The 12,947-nt window shown below is 47.1% G+C and overlaps 1 protein-coding gene across 3 annotated transcripts in view; it reads right to left on the reverse strand.

Moving 5' to 3' along the window:
- The window catches only part of raly (RALY heterogeneous nuclear ribonucleoprotein), a 221,264-nt gene that overhangs the window by 36,441 nt on the left and 171,876 nt on the right, over positions 1–12,947 (reverse strand). For all 3 annotated transcript variants that reach the window (XM_039796481.1, XM_039796479.1, XM_039796480.1), the window contains one exon: positions 11,947–12,066. In XM_039796481.1, the coding sequence (XP_039652415.1) occupies positions 11,947–12,066 (120 nt within the window). The remainder of the gene's footprint in view (positions 1–11,946; positions 12,067–12,947) is intronic.

A 12,947-nucleotide genomic window follows, 5' to 3' on the forward strand; every position in this document is an offset into this window, starting at 1 on the left:
CTTGGCGTTTATGTTAAGTTAAATGTTGCTACATGGTAGGTAGGCTGTCACGAGGGCCAGCACCAGGCTGCTGAATGTAACCGTGGCCAGTGTGTGTGAGTCTGGTGTGTGTCGGTATGAGTGTGTAAATGGTATAGAGTCTTCCGCGGTGTCTTGGTCCCCCCTCCCCGGCTGCGGGAACTTCGCCAGCATTGACGAATCTATTAACTTTCGTGGGCCGGCAAGGTACCCCTAAGGGGACCATTACCCTGCAGTCAGTCCTCAGGACCACAGGACCGTACTACGGTCTCAGAGGACCCCTAGGGGGACCGCATTACCCCCTACAGTCCTCAGAGTACCCCTAGGGCATATGTGTCAAACTCAAGACCATGGCGGCCCAAATCCAGCCCTACTCTGGAGGGTTTGATCGGCCGCGGATTTGACCTAATTTAGGCTCACCAATAAATTTAGGCCCACCTAGTTTATGGTGCTTTTATTTTATTTTTTGACATTTTTTGCCTTTTTGGGCGGTTTATGCCTTTTTCAATGCTTAGGCACTTTGTTTTAACGATTTGGGCCGCTTTGCTCAATGTTTTTGCCACATTTTCTGAAGTTTTGGCGCTTTTCATGATGTTTTGTCACTTTCTGATGTTTTGTCACTTTATCAGACAATTTTGATGACAATTTGCTTTTGACCTTTTCCAGCGTTTTTGCGTACTTTATTCAAGCGTATTTGTATGCTGGCTGAGGATCTTTTTTGTAAACTTTTTGCCGGGCTTTATGAGGCCCAAAATGGCTAAAAATATTTGACTTTTCTCTTAAACAAACAACAATAATCTCTGTGTCTGGCCCTTGATGGGATTCTCATTTTTCCAGTGTGTCCCTCTGGGGAAAATGAGTTTGACACCCCTACCCTAGACCACGTACCCCATTTGGAAGCTCTGAGTATGGACTACCCAGACAGTAAACTGACAGAGTCCTCACTATTTACAAAGATCATTTGCACCAGATCACACTCGCACACACAAACACACACGAGGTGTAAATACCTGCATGTGGTGCGTGGCGTTGTCCTGCATGTGTTCTCCCTCCCTCCTCTTCCTCCTCCTCCCTCTTCCTCCCTCCTCCTCCTCCTCATATTTGTCCTCTTCAGCTTCGCTGTTCTGTCTGTGTGCCTCCCTCACCCTCCAGCTCTGAGCTTGACTTCGTCTTCCTGCCACACCCTCGTTGGTCTTCAGCTCCTCTGCCTTCCTCAGCTCTGCTCAACACACACCACCACAGAGACCCAGAGGTTAAGAAAATGTGGAACATTTTGAGACCCTGTTTACATGTACATGGTTATTTTACAAAGCGGAGACATTTCCTTCGTTTGTGTCCTTATTACCAAGCGGAGGAATTCTCCTCAGAAACAGTCTTTCTAAAAACTCCATCCAGAGTGGAGATTTTTGAAATCTTCAGTTTACACATTTTCTCCGTAAACTGAGACAAAGCGGAGGTTTAGGCCATAGAGCATTTATAAGAATGGACCAACAGGCCGTGTCTCTGGGCCGGAGACCAGTGAAGGATATTAGAAGCCTCCAACTGAGCTTGAAGGCGTGGGTGTGGCGTGAGCACCTGTCTGAAAGTGTGAGAAGTCTTCTGGTAGCTGTGCCAAGAGAAATCTCAATCATTCCCATCTTACAGAGACGAGGCGTGGGGTATATGTAAGGAGATACATAGACACAGGCTAATTACTACGATCACTAACATGCTAGTTAACGTGAGTCATTAAACCTAAACAGCTAATGGAAGTCCAAACTGCCTGTGAGAGCTTCTCTGTACTATCACAGGTAATTCCTCTACTGTGTGACAGTAAGTCTGGTGGTTTCTTCGTTACCTATTTTATAAAAGCATCCTCACACTACTAACCATAACTATGGCTCTATGAGACCTGTAGGGGGCTCTATAGAGAGCTGTAGGGGGGGCTCTATAGAGAAACCTGTGGGGGCTCTATAACTTGGGGTCTTCTGTAGGGGGCCTATACTGTGGGGCTCTACAGAACCTGTGGGGCTCTATAGCCTTGGGCTCTAGACATGGCTCTATACTTGGGGGGTCTATATTGACTTATATGGGGCTCTATAGACCTGTGGGGGACTCTATGGAGCTTGGGGGAGCCTATAGACAGGGGGCTCTATAGAGGATTGGGGGGCTCTATAGAGAGTTGGGTCTCCCCCTTCTTGGGCCGTTGGGGTTATAACTGTGGGGGGCTCTATGAGGCCTCTAGGAGGGCTCTATAGAGAGGGAATGTGGGGCTCTATGGGAAACCTGTGGGGAGTCTATAGAGAGGGAAACTGTAGGGCTCTATGAGGGAAACCTGTGGGGGACTCTATAGAGAACCTGTGGGGGGAGCTCTATGAGAGACCTGTAAGGGGGCTCTATAGGGAAACCTGTGGGGGGGGCTCTATAGAAACCTGTGAGGGGGCTTATAGGGTCTGTGGGGGCTCTATGGCCTGTGGGGGGGCTCTATGAGAACCTGTGGGGGGCTCTATACCTGGGGAGCTCTATAGGAGGGAAACTGTAGGGGGGATGTGTGGGACTGTAGGGGGTCTATAAGAGGGACCGGGGTATAGAGATGGGGGTATGAGAGAAACTGTAGGGGAGGCTGTATAGGAAACTGTAGGGGGCCTGTAGGGAAACTGTGGGGGCCTAAACTGTGGGGGTATAGACTGTGGGGGGGCTAGGAACTGTGGGGGTCTGTAGAGAGATTTGGGGGGAGCCTATAAACTGTAGAGGGGCCTAGAGTGATTGGGGCTATAGGACTGTGGGGGCTCTATAGGGAGCTGTGGGGGAGCTCTATGCTGTGGGGCTCTATAAGTTGGGGTTATGAGGGCTGTGGGGGGCTTTATGAGCGGGGGTCTATAGGGAATGTGGGGGGGGCTCATGAGAGGGGGAGTTGGGGGTAGCTCCTGGGGAGCTATGGAGGGGCTGTGTGGGGACTATGAAATGTGGGGGGTCTTAGAGGAAGCTGTGGGGTCACAGATGTGGGGGGGACTCTATAGAGGGGCTTGGGTCTAGGGAGTGTGGGGGTTATATCTGTGGGGAGCTCTATAGGGGACTGTGGGGGGTCTATGGCTGTAGGGGTATAGAGGGAAACCTGTAAGGGGACCTATAGGGACCTGTGGGAGTCTATGGGGCCTGTGGGGGGTCTATAGAGTTTGGGGGTATAGAACCTTTGGGGACTCTATAAGAAGAGACTTAGGGGAATCTGTGGGAAACCTGTGGGGGTCTGTAGGGAGGACTGTGGGGAGCATAAGAGAGCCTGTGAGGGGGGACTCTATAGGCCTGTGGGGATCTTAGTGTGGGGGGGTTGTAGGCTGTAGGGGGGCTCTAAGTGGGGGGGGTTGGTGTGGGGGGCATAGGGTGGGGGTTGAGAGGTGGGGGGTGGGGTGCCTGGGGGGGGAGTGGGGGGGGGGAGTCCGGAGTATGGGGTGGGGGGGGAGGGGGGGAGGGGGCGGAGGGCGGGAGGGGGACGGGGGAGGGGGGGGGGGGGGGGGGTGGAGGGGAGGGGATTGGGGGGGGGCCCGGGGGGGCTGGGGGGGGGGGGGGGAGTCTGGGGTTAGTGGTGGGGGGGTGGGGAGGGGGGAGGGGGGGGCTGGGGGGGGCTCCCCGAGGGGCTCGGGGGGGGGGGCTTGGGGGGGGCGGAGGGGGGGGGTGTTGGGGGGGGGGTGGGGGGGGGAGAGGGGGGGAGGGGGGGGGTTGGGGCGAGGGGGGGCCGGGGGGGTGGGGGCGGGGGGGTGGGCGGGGGTCAAGGGGGAGGGTGTGGGAGTGGGGGGGGCGTGGGGGTCTGTAGGGGGGGGGGGGGGGGGGTTGGGGCTGTGGGGGGGGGGAGTGGGTTGTAGGGGGGTGGGGTGTGGAGGGGTGAATGTGGGGGGGGGGGGACTGGGGGGGGGGGGGGGGCCTCAAGTTGATTGGGGGGACTTGGGGGGCTGGGTCGGGGTTTGGGGCTCTTAGTAAGGGGGTGTGGGGGGGGTGTGGGGGCGGGAGGGGGGGTAGGGGCAGTGTGGGAGAGCACTGTGGGGGGAGAGGGGCAGTGGGGGGGCTATGGGGGGGTCTGGGTGTGGGATGTGGGGGGGGGGCTTGTAGGGGGGGGGGTGGGGGGGGGGTGGAGAGAGGGAAAGAGGGGCTGGTGGGTGGGGTGGTGGGTGAGTGGGGGGAGGGGGGTGGAGGGGGGGGGGGGGGGTTGGGGGAGGGGGGGGGGGGGGGACTATAGAGAACCTGTAGGGGGCTCTATGAGGGAAACCTGGGAGGGGGCTCTATAGAGGAAACCTGTAGGGGGCTATGAGAAACCTGTAGGTGGGGCTCTATAGAGAAACCTGTAGGGGGGGCTCTATAGAGAACCATTGGGGGGCTCTATAGAGAAACCTGTAGGGGGGCCCCTCTATAGAGAGAACCTGTAGGGGGGCTCTATAGAGAAACCTGTCGGGGGAGCTCTATGAGAAACCTGTCGGGGGAGCTCTATAGAGAACCCCCCCAGGGGCTCTATAGAGAGAACCTGTGGGGGGGGCTCTATAGAGAAACCTCAGGGGGACTCTATAGAGAACCTGTGGGGGGGAGGGGGCAGAGAAACCTGTGGGGAGCTCTATAGAGAAACCTGTGGGGGGACTCGATAGAAACCTGTAGAGACTCCTGTGGGGGGCTCTATAGAGAAACTGTAGGGGGGGCTCTATAGAGAACCTGTGGGGGGCTCTATAGAGAACACCTGTAGGGGGCTCTATAGAGACACTATTTAGGGGAGCTCTGTCTCACAGAGAACCTGTAGGGGGAGCTCTATACAGGAAACCTGTAGGAGGGGCTCTATAGAGAAACCTGTAGGGGGGCTCTATAGAGAAACACTAGTGGGGCTCTATGAGAAACCTGTAGGGGGACTCTATAGAGAAACCTGTAGGGGGAGCTCTATGAGAAACCTGTAGGTGGGGCTCTATAGAGAAACCTGTAGGGGCTCTATAGAGAAACCTGTAGGGGGCTCTATAGAGAAACCTGTAGGGGAGCTCTATAGAGAAACCTGTGGGGGGCTCTATAGAGAAACCTGTCGGGGGAGCTCTATGAGAAACCTGTGGGGGGAGCTCTATAGAGAAACCTGTAGGGGAGCTCTATAGAGAAACCTGTAGGGGGAGCTCTATAGAGAAACCTGTAGGGGGGCTCTATAGAGAAACCTGTCGGGGGAGCTCTATGAGAAACCTGTCGGGGGAGCTCTATAGAGAAACCTGTAGGGGGAGCTCTATAGAGAAACCTGTAGGAGGGCTCTATAGAGAAACCTGTAGGGGGACTCTATAGAGAAACCTGTAGGGGGGCTCTATAGAGAAACCTGTAGGGGGAGCTCTATAGAGAAACCTGTAGGGGGACTCGATAGAGAAACCTGTAGAAAGCACACCTGTAGGGGGCTCTATAGAGAAACCTGTGAGGGGGGCTCCTATAGAGAACCTGTAGGGGGGGCTCTATAGAGAAACCTGGGGGGGCTCTATAGAGAAAACCTGTGGGGGGAGCTCTATACAGAGACCCTGTAGGGGAGCTCTATACAGGAACCTGTAGGAGGGCTCTATAGAAACCTTGTAGGGGGACTCTATAGAGAAACCTGTAGGGGGCTCTATAGAGAGGCTACCTGTAGGGGGACTCTATAGAGAAACCTGTAGGGGGACTCTATAGAGGAACCTGTAGGGGGACTCTATAGAGAAACCTGTAGGGGGACTCTATAGAGGAACCTGTAGGGGGACTCTATAGAGGAACCTGTAGGGGGACTCTATAGAGAAACCTGTAGGGGGACTCTATAGAGAAACCTGTAGGGGGGAATCTATAGAGAAACCTGTAGGGGGATCTCTGTAGAGAAACCTGTAGGGGAGCTCTATAGAGAAACCTGTAGGGGGACTCTATAGAGAAACCTGTAGGGGGACTCTATAGAGAAACCTGTAGGGGGGCTCTATAGAGAAACCTGTAGGGGGACTCTATAGAGAAAAACTGTGGGGGGCTCTATAGAGAAACCTGTAGGGGGACTCTATAGAGAAAACAGTAGGGGGCTCTATAGAGAAACCTGTAGGAGGGCTCTATAGAGAAACCTGTAGGGGGACTCTATAGAGAAACCTGTATGGGGACTCTATAGACGAACCTGTAGGGGGGGCTCTATAGAGAAACCTGTAGGGGGGAATCTATAGAGAAACCTGTAGGGGGGGACTCTATAGAGAAACCTGTAGGGGGACTGTATAGAGAAACCTGTAGGGGACTCTATAGAGAAACCTGTAGGGGGGCTCTATAGAGAAACCTGTAGGGGGACTCTATAGAGAAACCTGTATGGGGACTCTATAGAGAGACCTGTAGGGGGGGCTCTATAGAGAAACCTGTAGGGGGGCTCTATAGAGAAACTTGCCAGCAAAAAGCCAGAAAACAGACGAAATGGCCCAACCTACATTGTGCCCCTTTAAGTAAAGACAGGCAGAGCTGAGCTAAACCTGAACATCACCTTCAAATACAATAAGAAAGATTTGTAACTTTTCCAAAAGAAATACATTTCTTTCATCACTACCTGGGCATATTTTCCCTTGCACAGGAATTGTGTCTTTGGCATCTTTCCCTTGGCAGAGTGTCTTAGTTTCAGCAGGTATTTCATCATAAGTTGGGCCTGATTTATAATGTATAAAAAACTTCTTCCACTGAGTTGGGATATAAAAAAAAAGGCACATATGTTTATAGAAGACATCACAGGAAGTAACATCAGTGTTTTTTCTGTGTGTGTGTGTGTGTGAGAGAGAGAGAGAGAGGGACTGTGTGTGTGTGTGTGTGTGTGTGTGTGTGTGTGTGTGTGTGTGTGTGTGTGTGTGTGTGTGTGTGTGTGTGTGTGTGTGAGAGAGAGAGAGAGAGAGAGAGAGAGAGAGAGAGAGAGTGTGTGTGCGTGAGTGTGTGTGAGAGAGAGAGTGTGTGTGTGTGTGTGTGTGTGAGAAAGTGTGTGTGTATGTGTGTGTGTGTCTGTCTATTTGTCTGTGTGTGTCTGTGTGTCTGTGCCTGTGTGTGTGCAACCCAGTCTCACGTCAGTTCGTGATGGCATTACGAAATTAAATCTATTAGAACGTGATACCCTCACGTTATTGTGAAGATTTACGTGTTGGGGTCACATTTTTTATACTAATGTATTTCAATGAGAAGCATCTTACGTAATCACAGCACGAAACTTTCTGCCAGTCGGGCTGGAGCAGAGAAGCTGGATACAGCTTTGATATTATTGGTATTTTTAGCCCAATAATCGCTGTTTTAATCAACATTTATTCACCAGATCTTATCACGGTTTATATGTATTTCTTTTAATGTTATTATTTCGGTCTATTTCGGCCAGGGAAGCTGGATTGCTTTGTTGTTTATTGATATTTTTAAAACTATAACGCTACATCTTTCAACATGTATTTAGCTGTTATCATGGTATGCATTTCTTTATTTTAATAATATTATTTCGGTCTTATTACCGGTGAAATATTACAGTAAATAAGACAGAACGGTAGGCTACGAAATGAGCCGAGCTGGGCGCATTCAAAGCCGATGTCCCAAGTCGCAATGCGGGCATTCATTCACAGAATCAGACAGCGATCAGCGGGTCTATAACGCCAGTATCGCTTCAATGTACGTAAGGGATCACGTAGAGCGTTGTTATAGCGACTACAACAACGACGGGGAGATCAGGACCCGACGCCAATCTTCTTCTAGCGGATTGATTGATAGCTCTCCTCTAGAGGGAACAGAACTGTGTCCATGGCAACGCTCTGCTATGCATGGCAACGGTGTGTTATACTTAGCAACGGTCTGTTATCAAGAAAATAACAGACCGCATTGTACATTAGAATATAAGCAAGCCATGTAATAAATATAATATATATAATCAGTAGTTTTGTCACCAGCAACAACACGTTGCTCAGTTTTGTTCCAGTAAGTTATGCACCGTAATAACATTTTAAAAAAATCAGCTGAAAACACTCGAAGTGACGTCGTACCCAATACGTGGTAAAAAAAATACAAATACATAATATTCGTAATATTGATGTTTTTGTCTAACGTTGTATTTGAGGAGTTAAACAATAAAGATAGCATCAATAATAAAATACAGTTTCATGTATTTGTCTCATGTATTGAAACAGAATGAAGCCCACTCACGGCAGACAGCAGAAACAGGAGCCCAAGACGTCCTCCCACCCCGGAAGAACTACAAGTGCTCAAGCTTTGTAACAGATTCTGGGCCGCGTCTATAATGGGAGTTGTATTTTTTAAATATATTGGTATATTTCTCATAAGTAGAAGTTGGTAGTGTAGAATTTTAGATACACCCTGGGGTTTTTGGGGATGGGGAACACACCGGTGTCATCAGATTTTAAAAATATCATAATTAAATAGGTGAAAATAGCTTTTTACCATATTTGACAGTGCTTACAGTGGATAAACTTTGGAGACCATATCTACATGATAGCTGAGGTCCAGAGCTTTCTATAACAGCTGGTTTTATGTGTGTTGCACCTTCTGTTGCTAAATGACATCAGCTGAAGACTCCTGAAGTGACGTAGTAATTACCACTCAGTGGATAGAAAAGATTGCTGCACGTAAAAAAATAAAACAAATTGCTGCACGTTGTATGTGAGAATTTATACAATAAAAATACCAATAATGAAAAAATAGTGTTTTATGCTAAGCACTTTGATTTGCCTTGTCGCAGAAAAATACTAGGCCTAGATAAACAAACTACAGTTGAGTGTTTAGAACTACAGCCTCATGGCTTGGTGGACTAATGGGCATTTGTTTTGACTTGTAGGCTACTGTTGTGAAAAACTAAAAATAAACTACTTACAAAGAGAAGCATTTTTCATTTTATTTTCCATGCATAGTTATTTAAAAACGCAATTTTCAAATTTTGCAGTTGATGAATGTTAATAGCAAAGACTAAAGGGGAAAAAACATGAGTATATTTATGTGTGGGACTTAATTTGATTTAACATCACACTGCATTATTAGTTGTTTTAAATAACTGACTTTTTTTAAATAATTTATGGTAGGCCTATCATATTTATTATTCAAAAGATGATCCTCATATCAATCAGCATGGTTACAGCTTGTAGCTATAACCTTTGAGACTACCTTTTCAAAATTAAGAAGGGGCTAGTTTTAGGAACATTTTAAGCAGATTTTTGCTGAGGTTTTTGTTCACAGAGATGTATAGCTTTGTATGGGTATGTGTACACAAACATGTGTTTTGGCATTTTTGGCACACTTCTACCTCAGCCTACTGCACACAGACACAAGTACTTTTGCATATTCTGCTAAAATAGAGACCAGAATGTGGTGCCAAACCAACAATCTCATTCAACCATTTCACAAAATGAGGAGTTTCATTCATTCATTAATTTCATGTATTTGTATAGCACAAGTAAACACAACAGAAGTTGACCACTGTGCTTCACATAACAAGAGTCAGGAAAGAGAATAAAACATCCTTCAGACAGCAGAAAACATAAATAAAAATAAGAATTTAGAGAAATGCACGCTCCAAGAGATAAAACTTTAGTTTGAGTTTAAACTCATATAAAGAGGACAGCGATCTCAAGGAGACGGGGAGGCTATTTCACAGCCTAGGACCAACAACAGCGAAGGCACGGTCTCCTCTTGACTTTAGACGCGAGCGTGGCTGGGACAGATTATAGTTGCTCGTGGAGTTGGTCGTGACATGGGTCAGAGGGTATCAGATGTCATAAATGATGAACCAATCAATCGACTCTGCTCCTATAGCACCTTGGTGTGTATATATAACACCTTTGGCTGGAAGGCCTGTGTTGAAAGTGTGACTTATCATTTAGAGCAGACACTCACAGTGAATCAGAGGGTTTATGTTATACAAGGCTGCATTACAGAGCATTTTAATATGTCAGCAATATCTAAAAACATCTCATTTAAAGCTTACTTGTAAGGGGAGCACAGAGAATATGGTCTGATCAATATTTATTCTCCATGCCAAGTAGCTCTTATCCTCTGTCGGAAGAAATGGGTACCCTAATGTAAACTAAATAATTCTAAACTATAGCACTAATTTGGACCTACCTCAATTAAAACTTTAAATAATGTTGCTTGAGGCTGCAGGGAATAGCTTCATGATATGATGCATATAGGGTTGTGTGTTGCTCACTGTTTGTGAAAGATGAGCAATAGATTGTGGCCGTGTGATGTGCTTCAATCTGACTACATATCATATACATATGTCAAGCGTTATTTGTGAAGCATTTGAACTCAAGGCAAATATCCCTCTGGGGACAATAAAGTAGGCCTATAGCTTGCAAAATGGTCCCTATGATATGTGAAAATGAAAACCTTGTCGTAGGACTATAGCGAACACATCGTTGGAAAGGTCTCAACCTGGAGAGTAACATATGTCAGTCTGGAGAGCATACATTACTCCTGCTTTGAAATATTGACCTCTGAACCTTGAACCCAGTCCATGTTTGAAGGCTTGTCATTTAGCAACAGAAGGTGCTACACACATAAAACCAGCTGTTATAGAAAGCTCTGGACCTCAGCTATGGTCTCCAAAGTTTATCCACTGTAAGCACTGTCAAATATGGTAATAAGCTATTTTCACCTATTTAATGATGCTATTTTTAAAATCTGATGACACCGGTGTGTTCCCCATCCCAAAAAACCCCATGGTGTATCTAAAATTCTACACTACCAACTTCTACTTATGAGAAATATACCAATATGTTTAAAAACTACAACTCCCACTATAGACGCGGCCCAGAATCTGTTACAAAGCTTGAGCACTTGTAGTTCTTCCGGGGTGGGAGGACGTGTTGGGCTCCTGTTTCTGCTGTCTGCCGTGAGTGGGCTTCATTCTGTTTCAATACATGAGACAAATACATGAAACTGTATTTTATTATTGATGCTATCTTTATTGTTTAACTCCTCAAATACAACGTTAGACAAAAACATCAATATTACGAATATTATGTATTTGTATCTTTTCTACCCGCCCGAGCGGTAATTACGACGTCACTTCCGGAGTCTTCAGCTGATTTTTTTAAAACGTTATTACGGTGCATAACTTACTGGAACAAAACTGAGCAACGTGTTGTTGCTGGTGACAAAACCACTGATTATATATATTATATTTATTACATGGCTTGCTTGAATTCTAATGTACAATGCGGTCTGTTATTTTCTTGATAACAGACCGTTGCTAAGTATAACACACCGTTGCCATGCATAGCAGAGCGTTGCCATGGACACAGTTCTGTTCCCTCTGGAGGAGAGCTATCAATAAATCCGCTAGAAGAAGATTGGCGTCGGGGTCCTGATCACCCCGTCGTTGTTGTAGTCGCTATAACTGTAATTTACTGTAATATTTCACCGGTAATAAGACCGAAATAATATTATTAAAATAAAGAAATGCATACCATTATAACAGCTAAAAACATGTTGAAAGATGTAGCGTTATAGTTTTAAAAATATCAATAAACAACAAAGCAATCCAGCTTCCCTGGCCGAAATAGACCGAAATAATAACATTAAAAGAAATACATATAAACCGTGATAAGATCTGGTGCATAAATGTTGATTAAAACAGCGATTATTGGGCTAAAAATACCAATAATATCAAAGCTGTATCCAGCTTCTCTGCTGCAGCCCGACTGGCAGAAAGTTTCGTGCTGTGATTACGTAAGATGCTTCTCATTGAAATACATTAGTATAAAAAACGTGACCCCAAAACGTAAATCTTCACAATAACGTGAGGGTATCACGTTCTAATAGATTTAATTTCGTAATGCCATCACGAACTGACGTGAGACTGGGTTGGTGTGTGTGTGTGTGAGAGTGAGAGAGAGTGAGAGAATGTGTGTGTGTGTGTGTATGTGTGTGTGTCACACCTGTGGCGGTGATGTGTGTGTGTGTGTGTGTGTGTGTGTGTGTGTGTCACACCTGTGGCGGTGATGTGTGTGTCGTCTGTGATCTGCTCCAGTCTGCCCAGCAAAGATTCGATGTTGGCTTTAATCTGAGTCAACTCTGACTTGATCGCCTGAAGCTCTGCACCTTTCACTGCTGGAAGAGAGACAGAGACAGAGAAAGATATGGGGTTGAGAGACAGACAGAGACAGAGAAAAGACAGACAGACAGAGAAAGATATGGGGTTAAGAGACAGACAGAGAGAGACAGAGACGTTCATAATGATTAATAAGTCTGCAGAGAGCAATCCTGACCTTTGCATTGTTACAAGTTTCGAAATGTTTTGAGATGATGATATATTGCTGTACATTTTTATTGGACGAAGGCTGGATCCTGAGGAGCCTGACTGAGTTTAGAGACATTGTTCAAATCCTAGTCCAGTGTGACTGACTTCAACAACAGGCAGGAGGAGTTCATGGACTCACTCTTCCAAGATGGAAAAGGTTCATCTAGCTCATGGAAATCTGTCTTAAAGAGTGTCTGTATCTTGGGGGATACAGTCATTTAACAGGCTGTAGGTGGAGGAGCTAAGGGGCAGGAGCATTATGTGGTTGCAGCATAGACTTTTAATATTAAGGGCCGCTAGAGTCAACGCGAGCAACGCGCTCCCGTTCATAGTCTAAACAGTAGACGCAAGTAGACGCAAGCGTCACGGGCGATACGTGAAATGCAATACACCGCCCACGCAACAGGGGGCAACAGAGTGCTCCACGGTGTTCGGTCGGCAGAGCCAGACCCTCCCGGAGAGAGCGGCAGCTGGCTGGCTGACTTCTGTTTATCAGATGCTGGCGTGTTTCCTCACCAGTACAGTGTGTCTACGATTGGGTAGCACTGACCAATACATTGATAAAAGGTGGCTTAAACATGGTTTAGCAGGTTTTAAAAATATATAAATACATTTGGGTCTCTCTCTCTCTCTCCTGCTGTAGGCTATTTCAGCCTCTTTAGGAGGGCACACAGCATAGACTACACACACA

Source organism: Perca fluviatilis, chromosome 4 (assembly GCF_010015445.1).
Source record: "Perca fluviatilis chromosome 4, GENO_Pfluv_1.0, whole genome shotgun sequence".
Taxonomy (NCBI): domain Eukaryota; kingdom Metazoa; phylum Chordata; class Actinopteri; order Perciformes; family Percidae; genus Perca; species Perca fluviatilis.